Consider the following 26,520-nt stretch of genomic DNA (forward strand, 5'->3'; position numbering starts at 1 on the left):
CTCCGGGCCACCCCTTGCACTGGGGTCTGTATCTGTACCCATACAGCCCCCCCCCCTTTTTCTTCCTGCACTTATCAGACCTACCCTGTCTGCTGCCTTAAAGCTAGCACTTGCAAATTGCTGGCTGCACTACCACGGTTTGTTGCCTTTATCATTTATTTATTTATTTATTTATTATTATTTATATGTTTCTCCTCTGCTTCGCACATTCCACTTCTCCCCCCTTCCATGCACTTTTCCCCTCCCCCTCTCCCATGTACTTGCGTTTTCTCAATGTCACTGAGCCTAGTAAGATCGCTGTTTTGTTCTCCCCTGTTCCCCTCCCATGTCTTGTCACGCTCTGAAACACTTGTGTACGAGCGCGATAGAAATAAAATATCAATATCAATATCAAAAGCCGACACAGAGCACCACAGGTTCGATCCCCAGGTCCGCACTTAGAAAACCCTGTGTATTAAGCGTGTTATAAATAACCTATCATATCATATCACAGACACTAATTGTGAGCGTTGGTGGCCTTGGGGCTGTTTGTTCGACACAATTTATTTTAAGAAGACGCGCAGCACGATTGGTTGTAGTAACTTCGTGTCTGTAGTAGGGTCATCTGCCAGCCAGTTTGCTACAAATTGCAGTTGACCCGCCACGTAGTTTAACTCGAGGTGTGGGATCCTAATGCCCCCTTCTTCATAGGGCCTTCGTAGGGAGGCCAGCGCAATCCTCGTCCATCCATTCCGCCACAGGAACCCCCTGCAGAGGGTGTCGAGAGCTGTGAAGAAGGCCTTGGGAATATAGTACGGGATATCTAGCCGGGGCAGACCTGTCCCCCCTACCTTAATATCCTCTTTGGGGTAGTGGAGATTGAGGTTAACCCTCAGCCACAAGCACCCTTGGCAGCTCTGCTTGTGCCTAATCCTGATGACAGCGCTCAGCCTTACTTTAGCCTGATCAATGATCACAAGTGAAAGCTATTCTCTAGGGAGCTAGACATCTGCAAGAACATTTCTGATTTTTGTATATGCCTACGCATTGGATAATTGCGTGGAGAAACATCAGCTGGGTAACGCTGATAAGTCATGACAAAGAGAGCCTCCAATTGTTTTGGGGGACTCGCATTATTTTTGCAAAGTAGATAGCTACTCTCAAACAGATTGTGAACCTGTAAAATGCGACCAGATTCCACATATTACACAGGAAACCTCCCATGCTTTGAGTGTCGATGTTTCTACTCATCGTAGGGCTTTGCCCCTTCCTCCATTATAAGAACTAAGCAAGCGACCGTTGGATTTACCTTCGGCTGCTTTAAGTGCTGCTAAACTACGCCCTGCAGGGCTACATAGATCTGTGAAAGCCTGAATACTCTTAACCATGTCCACAAGTTTGCTAATAAGAAAACCATTAATGCCAGTGCTCGTGGAGAAGGCTACAAGGGACTTTGTTATGGATGGTAGGAATTTTATAATCACTTAACATTGAGAAACCATGTGAAAAAGAGTCGAGAGGCCTTCAGGAATAAAGTCTTAGCTTGGGTTCGCCAAAGGCCTGGGACAGGAGTGGTCAGAAATAATGATTTGAAGTTTGTAGGCAGACTGGAGATAAATGACCAGTGTGCCCAAGAGAATAGAAACAGGATGTGGGACCAGTAACTTGCCTTATTTTCTTAGTCGTTGTCACTACATGCCTAAAGGGTCCTCACTTTTAAATCTCATAGTTGATGAAGACTCCCCAAAAGTTTTGCTTAGAAGGACCCTTCTTATGTCTATTGTTAGGCTTGGCCATATGTGTTGTTTTGTTACATGCGTCATTATGGCTGTTTCCCTATGTTTGTAAGTGTTGTTTTGATGTAGCGCTCTGATGCCTGCGGGTTTTCAGGGCTATACAAATAAATACATTGAAAACATCTCGATTTTAATGATATTGTCTAATCCTATATCGCTTTTGAAAATATAAATTTATATATCTCCAAAACACGATATTTCGCCCAGCCCTAGTGGAAACATTGACCTATATATCCATAAGATGTTTACAATGCTGAATCCCCTTCCTCTGTCCCAACCTTTGCTTAGTATCCACAAGCTAGCAAGCTCCATGAGGAGAAACAGCAGTTATTTTCTTCCAGGGCCGTTGTATGGCCCTACTCTGGGGTACACCTCCATGGATTTCCCATGCTTCATCTTATAAAGCCTACATTAACAGCTGTTCTGGTTTGAGTTCTGTGAGATCTGACTAAAGGATTACAGCCCATTCTCAAGTGAGCCAATCTTTTTTAATTTATTTCAGGTCTATCACAAAAGATCAATCGATGCTCTTTTGAAAGTAAAGCTGTAATCTGCCTGTGTGCTTAGATGGCTCTGTTGGGTACGCCTTGCCTGTTTTGTAGAATGAAGAAAAAATATACTTGAACACACCAGCTGAACCTCCCCCCGCACCCCACTGCACACACCCACTCCCACTAACCATCGCTTTTAAACAATTTAATTTGCCAACCTGGACTGCATTTCAAGAACCATTACATCACAGCCAGAAAATACTGCAGTCTGCCCGTTCAAAGCACAATGCAGATGATTGGCTGTTTAGCTGTGGTTTGAAGAATATACTTTTTTCTCCCCCCCCCCTACATGTATCATCCAATCATGGGGCCGATGGAAAATTATTTCCTGAAATGTGGCCCAGCCGGAGATTACACCAGAGGCGGAAAGAGCTTTGATTTTGCAGAAAAGTACCTTATTGCTGTGGCAAATCCCTAAGTCAGAAAATAGGTGAACCCCTCCCTATGTCATAGATCTGGGCGTCATTTAGTGTGTGGGTTGTATGTGCTAGGGGTAGCAGTTGGTACCCCTATTTTTACTCAACCAACTCGTGAGGTTTAACTAATCTGCCTAGTAAGGCAAGGAACATGCTCTTGGACTGCAGTTATAAGCCTGCGTTCCATTCATGCCACTTGCATCACTCCACTGAGCCACTATGTTTCCTGTCTCAGCGCTGGGACTCCTCCCCCCCCCACCCATGGCTACTCCTTACCACTCTGTCTGCTCGCCCACTGAACTGCTGGCACGGCAGCACTCCCTGCAGATGCCTCTTCTTTCTGCTTCGGGTGGGCTGCCTGCGGCCCAGCAGTGAATAGCTGAATAGGTACTTAACCCTTTCCTATGTCGGACATATTTGTTTGTAGAACTTTTTAACCCCTTAACTGCCAGGCTATTTTGCGAGTCTATGTAAAAAAGGACGAGCATAAGGAAATCGGACACATGCAGTACACAGGACCCTATTTTCTTGTTAAAAACACTATTAGCATGCCGGAGAAAAACTGGAGCTGGTAGGCCGTTACAGCCAAAGCCTGCCTGCCTGATGGGTACTTTGTGTTACAGTAAGCCCCATAAATAAGTCTTTAGCCTTTGATAGTAGCTGAGTGTTATCAATCACTGTGTATCAGCATGCAGTCTGCATCCCCAGATTACATAAAGAAACACTATTTACATTGGCCCCGTCATTGTACAAAAAATGTATGTGATTAAAACAATACAGAATAAACGTACTTATTACTGGGTGCACTCCGCTAGTGACTAGCACTGCAACAATTTGTTACCTTCGCAATCCTTCTTTGAAGTAAGCATATAGTCACTCTTTCAATTTGTATACACGTTTAATATGAGAATATCCATTTCATGAAGAAAACGGAGATAAAGATGTCCTATGCATTTCCATCAAAGTGAACATGAACAAAGAATACAATTTATTCTTTTTCTTATAATGCAATGGACTTTGTGTCCAAGATCATGTTTACTAGGTTAGTATTTTGTTGATCCAGCTTTATCAGTTTTAGCAATTGAAACATATGATTAGCAGTCCTACTTAAAAACACACATAGGATATGTTGTGGAAAATATATAATTAAATAGCACTGTTAACCGAATTTTTCTTTCAAAGGTCATAGTTTTAGATATGGGATATGTTGCAATTATATGATTGCATGTATTTGTTGCAGTCTGTAATATATACTTTGTATAATATTCATAACTGCTAGTTTTGATTCTTGTTATTTTTGTATGGTTTAAAGTTGTTTACTTTGTCAACAATTTTTCGTAGTCTCATGTAATGACATCATCACACGCTACATGATGACGTCATCACGCTTCAGATACCTGCACTGAGCAGATATTATTAAAGCATTCAACAAATGTGTGCCTTTTCTCGCGAATTTGTGCCACTTTGGTTGCACAGAATGCCAGCTGAACAATTTTTATGCTTAGATTATTCCTACTTGAAGGACAAGTTTTTTTCTATTCCTGACTTGTACTTGATTATCCTATTGGGGGTTATTTGGTACTCTACGAAATTGGAATATTCATGTCATTAGTCTTTATCGAACAAAACTTTTTTTAGCTAATTTTCTTCTAGTTTTTTGACACACGTTTATACTTTGTATCATTTCCTGATGAAGGATCACTCTGGCACGAAATGCATTGTACGTTGTCATTTGTCGCTGATTTTTTTAATGTCCTCATATTAAATGTGTATACACATTGAAAGACTGAGTTAATGGTTACTTCAAAGAAGGATTGTGAACCTATTAAAATTGTTGCAGTGCTAGTCACTAGTGGAGTGCCCCCACTTCCAAGAAGGTTTCTTCCTCATCAACCTCAGACTTACCCCCTCACTTTTACAGTTCAGGGAGGAGCTCAAGATCGTCCTCTTGTTGTAATGGCCTTTTTGTAACGCCTATGTCCACACACCCTCAACTCCCCACCCTACCTGAGACTGGGTGATCTGCTCCCCACTGTTCCTTTCCCGGTTGCTTGTAGATGCCTTGCTCCAAATTGGCTGCCCTCTCCTGTTATATCTCCCCGCTTCCTGTTTCTCTGATTCCATCACCATGTTCTTACCCCGATGGTTGTAAAGCACTCTGTTACTTCCAGAAGATAGGTTTACGCTCAATTAATGCCCTAATAATAATTCTTCCTAGTTGCTGTCTTGGCATTGATTTCCACACATTGCAAGCATGGCTACTGGTCTGCACCAAATCTATTTTGAAGAGAAAGTAACTTCAAAGCTGAATATAAACAAGGTCTTGTCCATTCCGTTGTTTAAAAAAAAAGTATGTGGTGACACTTCCTGTGGTGTCTTTGAATGGTCAAGATTCGTATGATGTCACATCTGCTCCCATATGATTAAGATAGCATGACCACTCAGGCCAAAGAAGGCTTTCGCTAACATCCTTAAACGCTGTACCTTTGTAAGTACCATGTTTGGAGATACCCGAAGCATCCAAAGCATGAGTGCTAATCAGTCATTCAACAATTCATTTCAAACAAGGATATTTTGGAGTACATATATATTAACTTTTTATTTCGATAACAAATAGGATTGTTGTGAAGAATAATACAATTTTAATAAAAATCGTTTTAAATGCTGCTTTTGCTCCCACCAGGATTTCACAATCTGAAGTGGATTTTTAACCAGTATTTATTTATTTATGATAATTCTTTGAGGGCTTGGGGGAAGATTATACTGCTTGAAGGGGCTTTTCCGGCAGGCAGAACATGGAAAAACCCACTGGTGAATATTTTCATTCCCTTCAACCGCTTCCTTACAGTTTGGGAAGTGACACGCATGTGATGTCCCTGGTCCTGTAGAAACAAGAAAGCAGACTCTTTGTGGCTGTGCTTCTTCCGTGTCTGCCAAATGGAGCCTCTTAGCTTTGTATTCTGCACTCCTAGTCCTTGCCTTTTAAAACATAGTGACTTATACTTGCGGTGAAGGTCTACTTCAAATCAGGCAGCAGTGTTAGAGCCTCTCACCTGTCCCTCTGCAAAGCACCGCCTTTGGGTGCAGTGCTTTTATTGAAGCCAGTCGATCTGAAAAAGATGAACAGAACTGGCCGGTGAAGCAGAAGATGGAGTCATGTTTATTTGCTACTCTACATTTTAGGCGCCTTTTGGGTAATTAATTTGCCAGTAACTTCCCTCATATGGAGCCAATGCTGGGCCTAATATGAATCTAATACAAAACCTTTTGCTTACAGAGTAAAATATACAATTGAGTATGAAATTCTCGTGTCGAAATAAAACAAAAAGATCCATCGTGACATCCGATGAGTGACACATAGGGAAGTGGTGGACAGTGTCACGGTTTGACCTTCAAGTAAGCACTGCTACATGCACTATTAAAGATTTTTCACCAATGAGTGGATAATTTCAGGTTGGAAATTGGCAGATGGCACATACGTTGCTCCAGCATAACTTGTGCATTTGTCAGTTATATTTTACATCATTCGCACATAACTACAATGCAGTACCTAACCCCATAAGACCAAATGAATAAGCCCTCCAGAAAGTGATATTCCCTGATTGGTGATGGCCCAGTCTTTATTTGTCCAAAGTGAAACTGGCGATTCTTCGGGATACATCTACACTGTAGTTCATAACGAATCAAGGCCTTAGTATATGGTACTGTACAAAACACATTCATGTCCTCATGGGTGGTTCCTATATGTAGATGTTAATGTTAAATGGACTAATTGACTCTGGCCTGATAGAAGTGAGTGACACCAAGCCAGGACAGGTCCATCAATGCCCGCTGTTTGGAGCCTAGACAACAGAATGTCATGTCTGACTGTGTTGAATGCTAAATCTACCCTGTAGTCAGCAGCAAATTGAGACCTTAGTAGTTGGATGGTCGTCACCGTTGGTGAATATTGGATTGTTTAGTCATCTTTTGTTTCCATTTGAACAATTAGTCGTTATTTGCTGATTATGCATTTTAACCACCTTTCACTATTTGTGGATATCGTATGAACGTGAATTGATGCGTTTGTTAATAGTGATTCAGTATCTATTTCAAAATTTGCATGGTGAATACGATTGTGGATCAGACTCAAATAACAAAATAACATTTCACGAAAAAGTATGAGAAACCCAAGAAAAAGATATGATGTTAGCAAATTCTCTAGTTGGAGAAAAATCAAATATTCCCTCAGCCCTCCGTGATATCCTATTATTGTCTCGAACCTTTATGTACAATTTATTTTGGGAATCTGTTACATTCTGCATTCTTTTAATTTGCCAATGATTTAGCTTGGGGATGGCTTGCACTATTACTGTGCCCTTATTTGTTGCTTTTTATACTTGGAAGGGAGAGATTCATGTTTGCGACAATGGTTTGCAACAGTGCTTTGCTTATTTAATATTTGCATAACTTTTATTAACAAATGTAATTTAACCAGTTGTAAACTGTACCAGAAATAGCTGCATTTGTCACTGTAAGTATAATTTGCCGTTGCAGTTGTTGTTTCACACATTACAACATACTCAACATACTGGAACATTTGTTGCTGTCCAACAGAAAATATTTGTGCTTCATGCGCAATGTGTGGGATTGTATGGTCTAATTTGCAGCACACAAGCATATGGCACTCAACCGCCAGATGCCTTTAGATCTGACTAATTTATGGTTGGTTATGATCATTAAACATATGTTACAACTGTGGTTTAAAAACCTATGATTTATGGATATATCATGCTGTGAATTATTTCCCTGCAATCTATTGAAATGTCCTAATTGCTCAAAGTTCCTGATTCCAAGCAATGCTTACCCTATCAAAGAATTGAATTTACATATAATGCTATTTAACCATAACATAACGGTTAATATGTGTTGGAAGGGGACTACCGGGTGTTTGGCTATGTGATTGCTGCCATGATAATTGAATTTGGATTGTGGGACTCTGCTAGTTGCATTATGAAACTGTGCTAGATGGAGTTAGCAAAGTGAGTTAAGGTGCAATTAAGTATCCCAAATCAACTAAATGCCTTTGCGGGCTAATTGCACGATAAACCGTACTTTAGGCAAATAATTGCTTTTGTAGAGATGACTGGGACTGTAGCATTTGCTTTAACAATCATGTGCTGTGTAGAAAATACTATGTGTTTCACTACTTCGGTCTATCAATGATTGTTAGCATGAGAAACGGCTATTTTGGGAACATTACGCTAATAGAAAGTCATAGTTAATCGAGGTATTTGCAAACATTGATATACATTTGCAATATAATGTAATGGGCATTTGTATAGCACCTTTCACCATTGGTATGGTCTCAACGTGCTGTAGGTTGAACGTCCTTGGGGACTAAAGTCCAGGTATGGGAAATTTGTCATAGAGTTATAGAATGTGTGTGAGCATTTTGGCCAATACGAAGGTAGCTAGGGGTGGCCAAGTCCCTGTAAATCACCCAAGTTGCGCTGGCAAGTGGGTGGGTGCACGAAGGTAGTCTGGAGAGTGTGATGTTTTGTGTGCAGCTAGACTGGATTTTATAATGGGAGATAGCTGTATTCTAATGGCAGAGGTGCTGTCCAAAATGTGTGAAACAGGAGTGACAAATATGTGTGCGGCTAGACCGAATTTTACCGTGGGGGTTGTAGCTGCATTCTAATGGCAGAGGTGCTCTCCAAAATGTGTCAAAACAGGAGACATTATGTGTGCAGCTAGACCTCATTTTATCATGGGGGATAGCTGCATTGTTATGGCTGAGGTCATTGACTACCCTCAGAATGTATCTAAAAGCAACACATTGACCGTGTCCTTCAAAATTAATCTTAAAGCAATACATTGGCTACCCTAAAAAGTATTTGAAATGCAATACATTGGTTACCCTCTAATGTTTGCAAGGTCTAATCGGGTGACACTTAGGGATGGGAAGACTAAGGAAGAAGGGGGGGTCTGGAAGGCAGTGGAGTGTGAGGGGGGGAAAGAGAATGGTGGTTTAGGTGGGAATATTGGGTGTGGTGTATATTAATTCCCCTGAAAGTTGTGCTGGGGTGTTGATGGGGAGGTGCTGTCTTGTGGGAGTGAGGAGTAGGATTGTGTTTCTCCTGGGTGCAGGGTCTATTCAGTGGACGAGAGGGAGTGGCTGCAGGTGGGGCACCTGGGGGGGGACGAGGGGTGCTTAGCCGGTCCCTTAGTGCACCAGAGAGCCCCTCTGGTCTGTGAGTTAGTTGGCATTGTGTGTGCAAGCGTTCGGTTAGCAAGCAATATAGGGCTGTATTCATGATTTACAGCTAGATGCGATACAGAGTAAAGTCAAACGACAGCTAGCTGCAATACAAGGCTACAATCCAAATTGCAGCTGGATGCAATACAGGCTAAGGTCAAACTACTGCTAGCTGCAATACAAGGCTAATATCAAATTACATCTAGATGCAATACAGGGCTACACTCCAAATTGCAGCTAGAGATGCAATACAAGGCTAAAATCAAGTTACAGCTAGCTGCAATACAAGGCTAAAATCAAGTTACAGCTAGATGCAATACAAGGCAGCAATCCAAATTACAGCTGGAGATGCAATACAAGGCTACAATCCAAATTACAGGTAGATGCAATACAAGGCTAGGTTGAAGAGTTTTAGCTGTGAAATGTGCGCATTGGGAAGCAAACACAGAGTATTGTGATGTCTGCGGACAATAGTAGCTCTGAAAGTGTAAATGTGATACTTATTTTATCTTTGATGGGGGTTATGAGGCCTGGCAGGGGTGCAATGGGCGAACAGGGGCAAACAAGGGATTTAAATAATAGAAGTACATTTCTATGTAGCCTAGAAAGCCATAGATCTAAGTTAATCAAGGTTTGTTCAAACATTAATATAATTAATATACATTTAAATTATAGAAGTACAGTTTTATGCAGTATGCAGGGTCCTAGAGCGAACCTAGAAGAAGTAGATTTCCCTGGGGCATATAGAAGCATGTTATTTATCACACTATGATTTAGTAAAAGCTTATCATTGACATTACTTTGTGGAACAAGAAGACTGTAACCTGATAGAAAAGAGTGCCACATAGCCAGGATAGGTCCATCAATGCCAGCAAAGACAACATAATATCATGTCTGACTGTGCTGAATGCTGCCGTTAAGCCAAACATGATCATATCGCAGAGACCCACTTTTGCCAGCTCTCCCTGGTGCAAACCCTCCGAAAATACGGTTGTCTTCTGGTAACTAGATGAGAATGGCCTTCTCAAATACGTTTTTCATAAAAGTAAAATTTGGGATTGGGTGGAAGTTGGAGAGAGTGGCTGCTCAATGTGAGCTTTAAAAGAAAGGAAGGGAACACATGTGACCTTTAAGACATCCGGAACTGTTGCATAAAGTAAATAAACATGAATGGCCTGTATGAACTATGATGTGATTTTGGGGACTGACATCAACAATTTAAACATGTTGGGCGGACAAGGGCCGGTGGAGAAGCCTGATTTTTCCTGTCCTGTACACGTTCACTGTGAGCTTCATTGCATAGTAATCTAAAGGTGCCGAATCCTTGAGCAGGTTCAGGGATGGCAAAGTTATGTCAGATAAGTCTGTTCTTGGGAAATTAGTTTGGTAGTTGTTTTGCTGCCAGATTGTCATTGTCAGCATTTGGCTTGGCATTTTATAGAGTAGGGCACTACCTGGGGAGGGCGTAGAGAGGGATTTTTATTTTTGCAACTGGTATTGTTGAAAAAGCCATGTTTTTAGTGTTTTGTTGGACTCGAGGATGGTGGGGCATTTCGCAGCTTTTGTGGGATTGAATTCCAAAGGGTCGAGCGTGGCGGGAGAAGGACTGCTTCCGAGGCTTCCTTTCACAGGCTAGCTTAGACTTAAACCTTTTGATAGGTTTGCTCAGTGAGGTGTGAGAACCTCCATAGATGTGGAGATTAACCACCAGGCATGTCAGTGTTGTTGGAGAATGCTTTGTAGGTTTTGAATATGATCCTGGTAGGGAGGGGAAGCCAGTGAAACGTTCACGGTGTTGCCGAGATATGGTCAAACTTACGGGCACGTGTAATGAATCAGTCTGTGGCATGGTTTACTGCCTTGAGGGCGGCTGGTGAGCAGCTGCCGTCCAGTAAGAAGGCTGTTTCCCCACCAGTGTGTGAGATCTTGGGGGCTTGGACCCTGTGCAAAAGTCATGCAAATGTCATGCAGGGGGATTATGGTTTCACAGGGATGCCATTTGGCGGTCCCAGGCGCGACCCCCGTGGTTTCCCTTGCTACGCCCACAGTCTCCCTTGCTATCCCTCTATTAACATTTTATTTCATGAAGGGAAGCTCCTGGGCACTGGAGTCGCTGGGGTGCCTGCAGCCCCTGCAGTGTTGGGGGGCTCTGTCACACCAGGTCTGGGGATCCCCAGCCAAGACCTAACCCATCTGTGTGGAGGCTGGGCCGGGGCTTTCAGCACGAGAAGGAAGTGCTCAGTAGGGGTTGGAGCTGTCTGTGACATGTGGCACGTGTCACATGCCTCGTTCAGCTCCAACCCTTTCTCCGGCTTCCTTGCAGCTCATATACAGGAACTAGGCAGCTCTCCAAGCTTCTTGTTTGTGATCACAGAGGCACAGAGGGTGGCCTGGATTGACGGACCGAAGCTGGAAAAACAGGTAAGAAGGCTTTTTGAAAATAAAATGTGATATGTATTTTGCATGTTTGAAGTGCGAATGTATGTGAGTGGTGGGTGTAAGAAGAATTATGATAGTGTGTCTGAATATTCTGGGTAGGTGTTTGCCTCTGTGGAGAACGCAGTAAGGGCGGATTTAGGAGGAGTTGTATGAGTGAGGGACTTGTGGGTGAATGAGTAGGAATGTGATAGTTTGTTTATAAATGTTCTGGGTTTGTGGGTGGGTGCCTGTGTGGATAATGCAGTCTGGGTGGATGTAAGAGAAGGTGTATGGGTCAGTGAATGGTGATGAATGAGTGTGAATGTGATAGGGCCTCATTATGAGGAAGGGGGTAGTGGGTTAACAGGGCCGGTAGAGCTGCCGGCCCTGTTAACCCCCTACCGCCTCATTACGAGTTCTGCTCGCGGGACCCGCTAAGGACGCCTGGTTTTACCAGACATCCTTAGTGGGTCCCGCAAGCGGTCCAGCATGCTAACGATGGCCCGTCATTAACATGCCTGTTGTTAGCATGCTGCCCATTCCCATTGAGCCCTCGTGGGGGCTCAAATGGGAATGGGGATGGAACGAGTCCGGGTTCCTTGAATGGGGAAATACCAGGCACTCCAAGGTCGGAATGGCCCAGTATTTCCCCATTCAGGGAACCCAGACCCGGTACCCGGAATGGGGTTAGCCATGCCGCAAAAAGCGGCATGGCTACCTCCTTCCTCGTAATGAGGCCCATAGTGTGTGTTTGAATGTTCTGGGGTACGTTCCTGTGTGGAGAATGCAGTGCAAGTGGATGGGAGAGGTTTATGGGTGAGTAAATGGTCGGTGAGTAAGTAGGAATGCGAGTGTGTGTAAATGTTGTGTGGGTGGGTGCCAGTGTGAGTGTTTGTGAGAGAAGGTATATATATGTGTGAGTGACAGGTAGATGAATGGGTATGAATGTGATTGTGTGTGTGAATGTTCTGGCGGGTGGGTGCATGCATGCCTGTGTGATGTATGCAGTATGAATGAATCTGAGAGGTGTGTGTGTGTGTGTGTGTGTGTGTGTGTGTGTGTGTGGGTCGGATTACTAGAGCATTTTTGGCACATCCTTTATTGACTTTGCATGTTTTACTGGTATTTTTAGGGGGGGAAAGCCAAGTTCATGATTGCCATTACCTTGCTTGACTGACATTTTGGTACGCCATTGCTTACTGTGGCATGACATTTATTGCTCAGTATCTTTGATAAATATCATGAGTTACTCTGCACCCTACAAAACCGATTGCACTGCACTGTCTGTCTGGCCTTTTACCCAAATTTTCACAGAAAGTGTGCTGTGCAATGCACCAATTTAACCAATTATTAAAAAATGTTCTGATCGGATGGGGAAGAATCCCCCTTACCCGCCCAAACCCGTTTTCGTTAGTTCGGGCCCCCTCGCTATGTTTGGTCGCAATACTTGTGCCAAATATTTACACCCTCCAATAAAACAACTATCCAGCCACCACTGGTGGCTGGTATATTTGGGGACCAGGCACCACCCCCTTCTTTCTACTTTAGGTGAAAAATGTAAGCTTTTATAAACAAATATATTTACTTCTTTCACTTGGAGTAGTGCATGCCCCTGCAGCGGCATAACCATCATGGGCATTGAGCACACGTGGTGGTCCAGCCAGGCCACGATGTGGCGAGCCCTGTGCTTTGTTAAGGAGTTTGGGTGGGTGGGCCTCAGGATGGCTCACAGGGGTCCTTCCATGTTGTGCTATGCCACTGTTTGGGCACTGCTCACCTTGAACGCATTCAAGTGTGATGCGAATGGTTGAGAGGGGCTGCAAACTCGACCAGGAGCCTGCTCTGGTGCAACACTGTTTTAAAAAATAATTGCTGGAAACAGAGTCTCAGAAACTCCTTCTTGGAAAGGGCCTTGTGGAAGCTTCATTCACGGGTCCGTCCTTGGGGTGTCATTGAATAACGCACCTTGAACATAGAGCTCTGATAATCGTAGATGCATTGGCCCCACTCTTGAGGGAAGTGCAACCCCCTTCCCCACACCTCACCCTGTTAAAAAAGATTGTTGAAGTGTCATGTATCAAAGTCTAGGACATTAAGGTGTAATGTTCGACTCTGGGTTGTGGGGTACAAAACGTGGTTGCTTGTCACATAACTGATAGATAAATGCACACAGAGACAGATGGCCTCAGCTTACACCCGCACAATGGGTTTCTTCTATCGTAGTGGTAGCTGACTCATAGAAATATTTATGACCAGGAAATGTTGTTGATACTAAATCCTGGTCAATGATTTTAATTTTCAGGCGTTGCTTGTGAAGCATTTTCCTCCTGGGTAAACAGACCCTCGTCAAATCGGGAAAATGACTTTCCCCAAATGTGCGATCGTGGACAAATGACACCTCACCCTGTGTCTCGGTTCTTATATCAGGCTGAAATGAGAGCGCCTGGAAATAGTGTTAGATAGAGGCATCTGAAGGTTGTGTGCCATCACTTCCTGCAATGTCACTTGGGGCGGGGTCAAATGAAATCACTTCATGTGATGTCATCAGAGGTCAAGGGTCATGTGATGTCACTTCCATTACCCCAGGCATTTTGGTGAAATAACATCCCTGAGGTTTCATTTAGCAGAGTGTGGAGATTTGTAGCAATTCGGTTTGCGCCTTTTTCAGTTTTGTGATTTTGGAAGGAAAGGCTACTATCTACATACAGTAAAGCCCCCGGTATTTGGCTGGGTTTCACAGTTGAGGGGTGAATCCTTCCATTCTCATGACATCCAGCCATTGTTGCACAAAGTTGTTGTTTGATCAGTGACTGATGAGGATGAATTCAGTCTTGGTGGTGTTCAGTTTGAAGTAGACATTTGATATCCATGTTTGAGTGGTAGCCAGGCATTCACGGATGCGAGCGGTGTCCTGGAGCCCACTGACCTTAAGGTACAGCTGAGTGGCATCATTGTTCTGATGTATAGCTATTTTGGAATCATTTAGGAGAGTTTCCAAGAGTGCTATTACTTTTGCACAGCAAAGCATACCTTAACTAGTAATGGAGCAAAAGCAATTGGTGAGATTGTTCATGCAAAATAAATGGGTCTCAAGCTAGAGCCCTGGCCGCATTTTCCTCTGATACGATTTTTCAAATCCATGAGTTATGATTGCTATGGTCCATGGAGGAGTTTAGGGCGTAGACGAAAGCTAAGATGGGGGTGGGAGGCGTCATCGGGAAGCTGTGATGGGGTCGTCTGATAAGGCCAGATCAATCAATTAAACCATTATAAGTCATATGCAATTTAGATAATGCTGAAAATGGATGAATCAGGAAGACAACATTTAAGCTTTTGTTATTCAAGAAAACCTTTGAGAATCCCTGCTCTAAATGTACATACATTAGCTCTTTGTAATGCAATGTATATTCTGTTTCCTCATTGAAGATATGAAATCATACAGGTTTGAGTGCAATTAAGAGGAACCAGACCAATCTACATTATTTGATATTCTGCCAGATCCCAAAGTGGAAATATGAACCCGAAAGTGAACCCAATGATCGTCCATGTGACATCTCCAGGCCGGCTTTTCACAATACCGGAGGTCCCAGTGTGTTCCGAAGCAGATGATGAGTGGGGGAGGACAAAAACATTTATTGTCTACGAAACATGGGCTCTCAAGGTCCATATTTGTCCCACCAGTGTTTTATGCCAGAAGACAAGGGAGTGAAATTGCTGTAGGGAGGTCAACTCATGTGAAGCTTGCATGGGTATAAAGTAGGATACCCTATCCAATTAACCAAGACTCGGTCTGCCTTTTACTCCCTAGCCTGTATCCTCTGCTTGTAACCATCTGTAGCTTCTCTCACCCTGCCACTCCTTCTGAACCATTAATATTCTCTCCATATTATTCTCTCCAATCCGAGAGGATAGGTCAGGGGCAACACGCTTGTCTTGGAAGAAAGCCAACGCAGAGCAACACTGATTCGAATCCTGGTTCGTGCTTAGAGACTGGTCTCCAGTATTGAGTGTGTTATAAAAAATGGATTAATTAATTAGTTATTGTAGGCTATTACTGTGCACCCTTCTACCGCGCTCCGCAGCGTCACAGCTAGGTTCACACTGTTTAAAACCTAGCACATATATATGCCCCGATGACGTTGGTTGTAAATTGAGCAGTGTGGGGCTAGAGAAAAGCTTTCACATGGCGCAATCCTGCTTACTCCTAGCATAATCTGGTTGCATATATTAGCCGGGGTAGTTTTCCACAACGTAAAGTATCATTTTTCCTGTTATTGCCATATTTGTGTGTGTGCTTCTTTTAAATTGACTAAGCTTGGCAGCACAATGCCTCCTCTTTATTTTAAATGTTTTTCACTTTTTTTTTGTTATTTCTTTTGAGCCTTTCTTTACTTTGAACTTGAGTATTCCACCAAAGTTGAAGCCCATTGCCAGCAACTACCCAAACCAAGCACACATGTATCCCTGTCCATCCACTACCTCATTTGAAAAGAAATGCCCCCTCACCCCCAAATCACAATATCGGTGTTGGGGGGAGAGATCCTTTCCATGCCCTTGAATCTATTTGTTTTTTTATGTTGCAAACCCATCAATCTCATTTCCCTTTCCCCTTCCATTTCCATGCCCCAAAAACACTTTCATTTAAATGTGGAAAAAATGAAAAGAGGGAGGATTTTGGAGTGAAATGCTATTTATTGTGCATGTAATGTAATTGGATCAGTTTCATTGACGTGCTTACGTGAGTTTCTTCTTCATCTAGTGCTTGAATGTACCACTAGACCTGCATGTAGCTTCTTGTTGCAGTCCTTTGATGCAGGTAGGCCACATTATAAATAGGTTGGTTGCTATGGTGAACGCAGAGAGTCCTTGTGTGCTTGTGGGGATCCTCTTCTGTCTTTTTGGAAACCGTTTTGCTTGCATCTCGTTTAATGGAAGTAAAAAATGCCGATAATTTGCTCATTTTGGGGGAGGGGCGTGTGATGTGTCTGTGCCTAATTTGTGGTCACTCCTTGAGTGGCTTTTTTCTGACTTACAGTTGTTAAGATTTGTTATATTTACAAGTATTGTATGCTTTTAAATTTCTGTTCATTTTAAAAACTGTTTCAATTTTGGCTTGCCGTTATTTGCTTTAAATGTGCCTGGATTAACATTGAGGTTCAACAGAGCATGAACGTATTATTATTTAATTGCATATAAAACATGTCAACGTGCACATATTCAGACAATGTTGTGGGTCCTAATTTTGCCTAACTCTTTTTCTGTGGCTGTTGGCTATCCTATTCTTTTTATAACTCCTAGTAGCTCTGCCACTGAAATATTAAATGTATCACAAGTAGCACTTTATAGACATTAAAAGAAAAAATCGAACAGGACTTTAATGTGTCGCTTTTGTATGTGTAGCTCAGTGTTTATTTTTAAGCTTTTACACTTTAAGTGCTACCAATTTTGGTGGAAATTCAAATGTAGGGTTGTACTAACTGCATTCCTACACAAGGGTTTCTGGACAGTGGAATAAGTGTTAGGAGAAAAGGCAAAGGCAATTCTACTTGCAAATGAAAAACACAGTTGAAACCAATAGAGGCAAATCAACACCAAAAAGGAGTTCCAAGGTGCGCTAATCCAGGAGAAACCAATGGTAACTGGCCAAATGGATTGTCAGTGACCTGTGGCATAGGGGGATCCATGTATTCGACCAAGTGCGCAGAAATTGTTGGGGAAGCCAGGACTAGACCGCAACAAATGAAAGACTAGGTTAGATCACCTACTAGAGCTCATCATCTTTTCTATAAAGGTAAATATATTGGTGCATGCTGCAGGACCTGAACCTAGTCAACTTAAACTCACTCCCTCCTGTTTTTATTTCCATGAATGAAGATCTCTGATGGTGACAGATTACTTTGTTACCTAGCAAACGTTATATTGCCTCGTGTGGTTATATCGTTCACACTCTTGGGTTCCACATATCAGCCAATCATACGATAATGCCCTGTTTGACAATAGCTTTGTTCCCATATATAGCTGATAGAATAGGTACTGGTACGCATACCAAATAAATATATAATTCTATGCTAAAAAGTAGGAAAATAGTTAGATCACATTATTAGTTCATGATTTTTGTCATTGGCCTTTCTGTAACATCTCATCTTTTTGGGGGCTCTTATTATGACTCCTTGATTCATCCTTTGCGTCCTTCAATATACTATATGGTGGTCGCACAGTACGTCCAATATCAGATTTTTTAAATGTTGATGGAGCACCCTATGAAGGGACACTGCTTTCTACCCCACTGCAGATTGGTGGCTTTTGAAAAGGTAACACCCTAGCAGTCCCATCGTTGGTTTACATGATAGTCTTCTATGTTTAAATGTGATGCGCTTTGCACATGGTAATGGCTCTTGATGTTAAGTGTAATGATGAGAAAACAATTACTCATGATGTTATGTGTACATGGATAATGCTGTAGTCTGTGGCCGGTGCAAGTCGCAGAGACTTTATCTTGCCCATGTCTACATTTGTCTTCTGATCACTAAAGTGAGGCTGTTGCCTTAGCAACGACTCTCATGTCTAAGTGAATGTTATGGCATCTCTGAAATGACACTCATCCATCATGGAATTTGGCGTCTTGCAACCTTCCACCATGGTTGTCAAAAAGCAAATACAGTATGCAACCACGGAGTTAAGTACTGCCCACACTTAAATCCGATAAGTACACGATCATAAAGACTGAAATGGAGCTTAATGAGGACAACGTCTCTTGTCCAAGAAGAAACACCTGCTAGAAAGGGCATTCGTCCAACAATCACCTCTGTATTAGCATCTCTTTAGAACATTGAATAGGATCCCATTCAAAGGGTTATTCGTTGGGTGCAATATGACAGGTTTATTAGTTTGAGGAGAGTTCTGTTGTTCAAGTTAGAAGAATCTAGTTCTAAGGATTTTATTCCCATTTTCCCAGGTTGAGAGTCTAGAATGTCGAAGAAACCTATAGGATTGTTTGTGTAATAGACGATGAACGTCTTGTGTAATTACCCGTGCAATTACCTAGAAGTCACTGAGCCTATTAGTTCTCCACATGCAGATAGCCATGTCTTACTTGCCAGGAGACAAATGCCACTCTGCAATGGCTGGTGTGGAGTGAACATTTTGAGGCCTGACTCGAGTTTTATAACCTCTTATTCTCCAACCAAGAATTATGTGTGTGTGCAATCCTTCTGCACCGAATGAATCAGGTTTAGCTGCCTGCTGGCCTGGCATATCTTATATTGGAGCCAATCATAATGCAATCTAGATAAATCTGTGTCACATAAATATAATTAGGACTTTAACTTCCCAAAGTCCTTATAGATACAACACATCTTTCATTTTCAACCATTCGAACCCTTATTGTGTCGGCTGTTTTGCAAGCAGTTTTTAAAGTTAATATAGAAGATAGCTATCCTTTGGAGAGCATACACTTTGTTAGTACAACAAATGCCAGTCAATGGCTGTATTGGACTGGATTGTGAATCTACACTGCTGTGACCCATGGAGACTTTCAATCCACCTGCCTATTAATGCCGATATAAAAAGGGTTTTAAGGATATTTTTGACAACCACATAATCTGTCAGATTTTTTTCTTATGAAAGGTAGGAGAAACCATAAGTAAGTATACTAAAAATAAGTGGCGTGTTTTCTTTGGCAAGAATTTGTGCAAGTGGTTGCCCATTTTCTTGTGACTTTATGTGTTAAAAGATTCACCTGCTGGAAATTGCATTATACATTACTCACAATTCAGATAAAGATGGCCTGAGGTCCTTGGTAGGGGGATTGGGATAGTATTGTTTTATCTGGCCTCTGATTTGCTCTCGCTGCAACTGACAAGGAAAAGAACACCAAACACAGGGATAGGTGTAGTTTCTGCTAAGGCCTTGCTATAAGCAAGAAGTCCTTATTTAAATGATTCTGGAAGAGAAGATTTGTCTTTTCATGCTGTAGTTGTAGCTATTGCACTTGGAAGCATTCTCAGCACATGACTGCGTTCAATAATACATTACATCACAAAATATAATTTCCTGATATATAATCCACATAAGGCTGACTGTGGACCTGAAAACAAGACCATATTCTTCTTTGTGTAAAGCCAGGGTCTGCAATCTCCACCGCTCCAGCTATTTTGGCATATGACTCTGTAAGTGATTTCAATCCGGCACTTTACCTAAGTCAACGCCTAGCGTGTAATGCACAACTGAAATCCTTATTTATTTGTGTCTAAAAGTTATTTTATTCTGAACGATGCACCACTCATATCACGCCCCTCTCCTGGAACCCCCCGCTCGCACTCAACCAGGAATCAGGCTGGTTTGCAAAGTTAATATATTTATTTATGTAGTTACAAATGAATCACACTATGTGTAATGGGTATACAATAATCACAAATGGTTTGATGTAACACTAAGCGATCTCTTTAAAGCACAAGGAGCAATAGTGAGAAAAACAATTCAGCACAGAAATAATACTTTTGTGTGTGTGTTCAGAACAGATAGCAGTGTGGTTACTATTTCCCCCTCCACACCCCTCAACCCCCCAATAGGCAATGTAAAGAGATGGGAGGAGAGAGCAGGTATTCAGGAATGGCAGAATTCAAACATAATATGAATCCCAAGTTCCCCCCAGCAACACAATTGATTGGCAAGCTGTCAAAATGGTTTCAAAGTTATCTGAAGAATGGATTGGGCAAAAACACTAAATATGGTTTAAATTGCTGAAATTCTTTAAATTCTTATGGGAGCCACTTTGAATAGTTACAGACAAACACTAGCAATGATTTACTACTAAGAAGCAATGTGAAATCTTAAAACTCAGGTCGGGAGCAATCAAAAGCTGTTTTACACGTGTCAGAATTTCCCTAAAATGAAATTTGCCTCAAACTTTTCAGTGCGCGATAATCGTGATTACGGGAGAACTATATGGATTTGGAATGCGGTTTTGGATGCAAATTAAAGCTGTGGATGTTAGCTATGAGCAGAAGCTGAAATTTTCTAGCACAAAAACCGAGGAAGTTATGGACGTTTTAGTGGTCGTTTTTTTCGAGATAGGCACAGAAATGGAAAACAGGAATGCACTTTTAAAAGACAAATGGGATTTCTTTCACTAGATTATGACTATAGAAAAAGAGAATGCCCCACATGAATCTCCATCAGTTCCTGGCCAGTGATCCCTTCACGTGGTGGATACTCAATTTCTTTCTGGGATTCACTTTAGTTACTCACAACACTAATGACTTATGATTTTAGAAAACAAATGAGAGAAACTCAGGGAAAGGATGAATTGAGATTGGGATGAGACTATGCAAATTACATATGCTATGTGACACAGTTCTATTCTATAGATACTAACTAGATATGTTTTACACAGAACTGTCAGGATTCTGGTCAGGGATTCTGGTCACACCGGATTGGACTTGGTCTGCAATGTCTCTGGTCACAGCTCGGCACAGGACTTGATTGGATCTGCATTGGCTCTGGTCACAGCTCAGCACAGGACTTGATTGGATCTCTTGGTTCTGATGATAATTCTTTTAGCAGGCAGCAGTACAGCACAGCCCGGCTGTTTGTTTGATGTTCCACTTTGGTGGTGGGATTCTGGTTCTGGAATTTAAGGCCTAGCTGAGAATGGTTCAGCTATGCAATGGGCCTTTCTCTGCTTTGCCCAGTTTCTGGAGTCTGGAGGAAGTAAGATGGATGGTTCTGCTTCAGGGTGCTCTGCCAGCAATTGGTTAGTGGGTGAATCTGTCTGTCCTCTCTGAGTGCTCAGCTGTCCCTATTTATGCTTATGATAAAGGGGTGTGTGTGCTGGTTTATCCTAAGCGCGCCCCTTTGGACAGGGATTGGTCAGGGTCTCCTCTCTTCCTTGATATGAGGAGAAAAACAGTGTGTCACCATGATGATGTGGGTTTACGAGGCCTAGAGTCCACCCCTAGCCTCTTGAACACAAAATGTACTTTTCGTACAATACATATCTCCATGTGTGCAACCTCTATAACAATCATATATATAGATTACATATTTTGTGTAGCAGGTATTCCTCGAAACTCCGTCGCTGTAAGATCTTGTGTCTGCGTTTTACAGAATTTTGCCCTTTTTATCTGGAACACAATGTCCAATTTAGGAGCAAATTTCTACAAATGTGCGCATTGAACACGGGCATAAGTGTATGAAGTTTCATGCTTCTATCAAAAATACATTTTGTGTAATATCACATTTTCCGCTGTTTCTTCCTAGAACATGTCAGAGTTCTGGCGCCTTTTAAAATGTGCAGTCAATATTTACATTGACAATGCTGTTATTTTTGTGTTTACAACAATTTTACACAGCAAGTTATCAGTCTTTTTAAAATGTGTTTTTGGTCCTTTGACTCCGCCTCCTATCTCCCTGCAGTTCAGAAGCAGTCTCCTCCCAGTTCCTACTGGGCCTAGGCCATTTTAGACCCTTCAAACTTGGCAGTTCCTGTAGCTGGAGGTCAATTGTCTCCTTCCCACTGCACCCCAAATTCTCCCACCCTGTAATCATCACTTGGATGTGATTTCCTGGAGGAGGGAAGCAGAAGGGAGAGGCATGGCTTCTGTGGGGGAAGCTGTTATACTGGTTTGGTTGCTTTTAGTCAGCCTTAAATTCAATGTCACTCTGTTGCATTTTTTTCTTTGCTTAAAACAAAGTTTTAATTTCAAAAGAAGCAGCTAGAACACTTATTCCAGATTCTAAACCATGGGATTAAACAGTTACAACATAGGTTACTCTCAGTAGCAGGCCACTTAGTTTTCAACCATTTGATTTCAGTTTGTACAAGTTTAAAGCTTCTCATGCAGGCTTCTGACAGCTGTCATTCAGGCGGCCGAGGGTACTGCGTCCAGATTTTGACAGATTCCACAGGCAGGCAACTTTTGCTGTGGATGTTTTTATGACAAATTCAGCTTTTCAGGATATTGTAAGTTCACAATGATTTATTGAACTAAGTGAATTGTAGCACCCAGCAAGTATATTGGATGTTTGAGGATGTTTTGTACTGGCATTCTGCAGTTTCAGCAACCAAGAAAAAAGGATTTAAAAGCAAGATTTTGAATTTCTTTCAGCAAATCACTGCTTTTCCCTCTGTGCTCCATTTTTACTTGTTTCGAAGCACAGTGACCTGTTTCAGGAGTAAGATCTCTGTTCCACCACTGACAACATGCATGGTAGATTTGGCAGTTATCTTTTTGTGTTGCAAAGCGCGATTTCCATAGGTTTTGGCGCGCACAAGGTTTTTGCGGCCATTTTGATATTTCTGGCACCATCAGAACACAGGGATGCTGCATGGCAGAGCAAAAGTGGGTCAAGACATCCCACAACTCCCAAGGCCACCCCACCATTGACTGTGCTAGCTGGGACTGATAGGAGATGTAGTCCAAAGCAGCTGGAGAGCCAAAGGCTGCAGAGTGTTGAAATCTAATTGTTTTTGTGTTAACAACAGTGTCCTCCCATTGGAAAGTATTATACTGGCCATCATGTAAGGGTCGGTAGATTGACCCAGTCATGAGACACGACATAGGATAGATAATCTATTGGGCAGATACCCTGTCTAAAATTTCCCAAAACCTGGAGAAATCTGAAAATAAATGCATTGTCAGGAAAATCATATGCATCATGTCTATGATTAAGTTCACTATCGAACAGGAGGTCTGAGTTCAAGATAGTGGCCAGGTGCATGCATGGTGGCTGAGGTGGATCCTACTTATAAAATAAGCGAAGGTGCTTGATCGCTAGTGATTGGCATTTGTAGAGTACTGTTGCAAAGCTATTCATGATATGCAATGAACCACATAGAGTGAGAGTGCCTGAAAGAAACAACTTCTAGATTCCTCTCTTTTAGGGAGACCGTTTGTGATCTGGAGGCCACGGAAAAAGAAGCTCTATGCACAAAAGGTAACATACAGAAGCGTGGCATGCTGTATGTGAGTTTCCGTCTATGCGGCCCATAGATCAAGAAGGAAAACAGCCTGAGCCTGCAGCAGGTGATGGAGGGGCCCTCTCAGCAGATAGGGGGCTGAGGTGTTGAGTGGATCCACCCGAAAAGGACTGGGAGAGGGGACTGTAAGGGGTCAGAAATGTGAGGTGGACAACGTTTGAATGATTTTTCAAAATATGCCATTTTATTAAATCATAAATGTTATGAAACGCCTCGCTATCCATGCTCTGACGAGGATTTCCCTGCCTATCAAATCTAAAGGAAAACACTCCAACCCAGGATGTCTGGCCCTCACACTTAAACATCAAATGCTTACAAACATAAATATGTGGCAGTTTATAATAGCATCAACAATGATATTCACATTCTTTCTTATTAACCTCTTGGTAACCTGAGTGAACACCCTTGCCCCAGGTTTCAAGGTAAACTCAGCTCCAATGTTCAACAAAAAGAATCTAGGAAATCCCTGCACGTATTACAGTCCCAATTCAGATCTTGATTTCTTCAGTGACAAAGTAAAGTTTTGTTAACCAAAGTTCCAATAACAGAAAAGCTTCTCTTGGTGAGATGAAGACTTTCCACTATAGCATTGATGCCATTCCCAACCACAATGCTTGGCCACAGCATCCAGTTGTCCAAGAAGAAATAACACAGTTCTTTGTTAGATCAAAGTAAATATAACTTCTGCAAATGTTAATGAAACACTGTTCTTGGTTGTTATTGTAATTGGTTATTTATAACGCGCTTAATACCAACAGGTTTCTAAGCACAAGCCCGGGTTTTTGAACCTCTGTTGCTTTGCGTCGTCTTGCTTCAAAGATGAGCACGTTGCACCTGAGCTATCCTCCCGAGACTGAACACTTTTTCCACCTTTCTTTATAAGATTAGGAATCACGGTAGGTATCTTAGTCCAAATGACTTCACAGCACTTCTACTTCTACTCCAACAACATTCAATGCCGAGCAACATCTGCAAGAGTTCACCATGAGGGCCTACTCCTCGACCTCATAGTATTTCACCTTCATCTGTGTTTCTGAGGTCTCAAATCTACTCACAACCAAGTGCACCACCAGAGCGTCAGTACTTTATGACTCTAAACAGTTTTCAGTTATGACAAGATTCACTTTCGGGTACTTGGAACACCTTCCTATTGTCTTTGCCAATGTAGGTTGTATCAACTCCAAAGAATAATTATAAGTAGCTAGTTTGCCTTCCCCAACCATGCCTTTTTCCCTCTGTCTACTGTTAGCCAGAATAATCTCCCAGAAGCTTTGTCAGGACTCTCTTGGCTTCAGGTAATGATTGCACACTCTGATCTTAGGCAATGTTGATGTTCTATTTGGCTCACAGTAACATTTAAACCATTCTTGGGAAAGGCTAGTTTCAGTCTTAATTGGGGAACTATACCTTGTTGGTTTTTGGCTTGGGCAATGCTTGCTTTGTACCCCTTGTGATGAAAATGTTTAAACACTTGACTTCTCTTGTTATGATCTGTTAACTGCTTTAATACATATTGAGATGTCACTCTTCCTCTTAGAACCTTTTATTAGGAACACACAATCACTTCTTTGTGTTCTTTGCAAGGTTTTAAGTTCAACAATGCAGTTTCACTGTGTTTTCTCTTCACGCAAGTAAAAGGGAGAATGCTTGGTCACACGCGAGTGCCACAGTTCAAGTGTTCCATTGTAAAATAATTAACGATCAGCTTGGCATCACTTCTACTCATATGCAAGTGATTATTTATCTGGGTACTGTTGTCAGCACTGTTCGCGCAAGGAATCAGAACGCCTGGTTCAACTCACCGGCTTCTGTTTTCCTTTCTCTGCATGCTACACAACTTCTCCGACTTCTGTCTTCACTTGGGACCCAACGACCTTTGTTGCTGAAGGCGTTTGCGGTCCGGCCACTCAATTAAGGATCCCCTCTCGTTCCTGAGATGCACAGCTTCATGGCAACTTCTCACCACGGTCTCCAACACGCTTCCAGCTGTGCAATCTCTGCAATTAGGCTCACATGGCAAAAGGCAGCCCTCCTGCACGCCTTCCATTGTGCAACCTCTGCACATCAGAGTTTGGGGAGCAGGAACCTCACAGGGCAAGCAGGCGAAATCTGCTGCATCAGAGTCCCAGCGTTCCTTTGGTACTCCCACTTCTGCCTGGATTGCCAACACTGTGCCTTCTTCCTTCTGTTTCTGCTACTGCTGCATCAACTCCAGCCACAGTTCCAGCTCCCTCTAATTGCCTGCACCAGAGGGGGCCTTTAAGCCCCTCAGCTTTCTTCAGGTGTGGGCAATTAGGCTTAATTGCCTGATTACTGCAACATGACCCTTCAGCCTTCTTCCTCGTCCCAGTACTTCTGGGATTATGGGATTTGTAGTCGACTTTTTGACTTCTTCTGTTTGGCAAGCAGCCATTAAATTTGTGGAGTTATGGGGAAAGTTAAATGGGAGGGTTTCCCAGTCTTCCTGGCCTGATCCCTCCCCCTACATCTGATCCTCCCGGAGCACACAGTCCCCAAGGCCAAGATCAGGAAGTGTCTGCCCTTCCCTGGCCACATGAGAAGGGTCCTGGGCCAGGTTTCTGGGAGGAATCGTTACTGAATCACCAAAGGATTGAGAACAAAAGACTGACCTGGCAGGGGTGGACTTCTTTACCTAGATTCTGTCTTTGCCTCCTGGCCTTTAGACATAGATCCAGGGAGACACCTTCCGTTTGTAGCAAGGAGCAGACGTTAAGAAACTGGCTTGCAGTGGGTAGGGGCAAACACTTCAAGTTGCAGCCTACTAGCCAGGCATAACAAAATATTTGCCATTCCAGTTCTCCAATAACAGACTCCACCGTTTCCTACTCCCCAAGTGTCAGTTTTCGCTCACCAGTGGCTAATGGCAAGTGTACATTTTGAAGCATGCCATAGATCACCCAACACAAGCTTTTCTTGTCATAGTTAGTGTGTGTTTTTCTCTCTCTCTCTCTCTCTCTCTCTCTCTCTTTCTCTCTCTCTCTCTCTCTCTCTCTCACCTCATTCCGTCAGTTTCCCCCCAACCCTCACTTATACATTTCACATTTCAGCTCAAGACCCTCCTCTTCAAGGAATGGCTCCTTCTTAACACCTAGGTCCATACATCTTCCACTCCCTACAT

General features: G+C 42.5%; 1 protein-coding gene across 50 annotated transcripts in view; it reads left to right on the forward strand.

The window, feature by feature from the left end:
• The window catches only part of TCF7L2 (transcription factor 7 like 2), a 602,916-nt gene that overhangs the window by 170,437 nt on the left and 405,959 nt on the right, over window positions 1–26,520 (forward strand). For 33 of the 50 annotated variants that reach the window (XM_069611830.1, XM_069611836.1, XM_069611831.1 and 30 more), the window contains exon 4: window positions 16,161–16,217. The exons of the other annotated variants lie outside the window; for them this stretch is intronic. In XM_069611830.1, coding sequence (XP_069467931.1) covers window positions 16,161–16,217 — 57 coding nt within the window. The remainder of the gene's footprint in view (window positions 1–16,160; window positions 16,218–26,520) is intronic. 50 annotated transcript variants of the gene reach the window in all.

Source organism: Ambystoma mexicanum, chromosome 8, assembly GCF_040938575.1.
Source record: "Ambystoma mexicanum isolate Mex_15411 chromosome 8, UKY_AmexF1_1, whole genome shotgun sequence".
Classification (NCBI taxonomy): Eukaryota; Metazoa; Chordata; class Amphibia; order Caudata; family Ambystomatidae; genus Ambystoma; species Ambystoma mexicanum.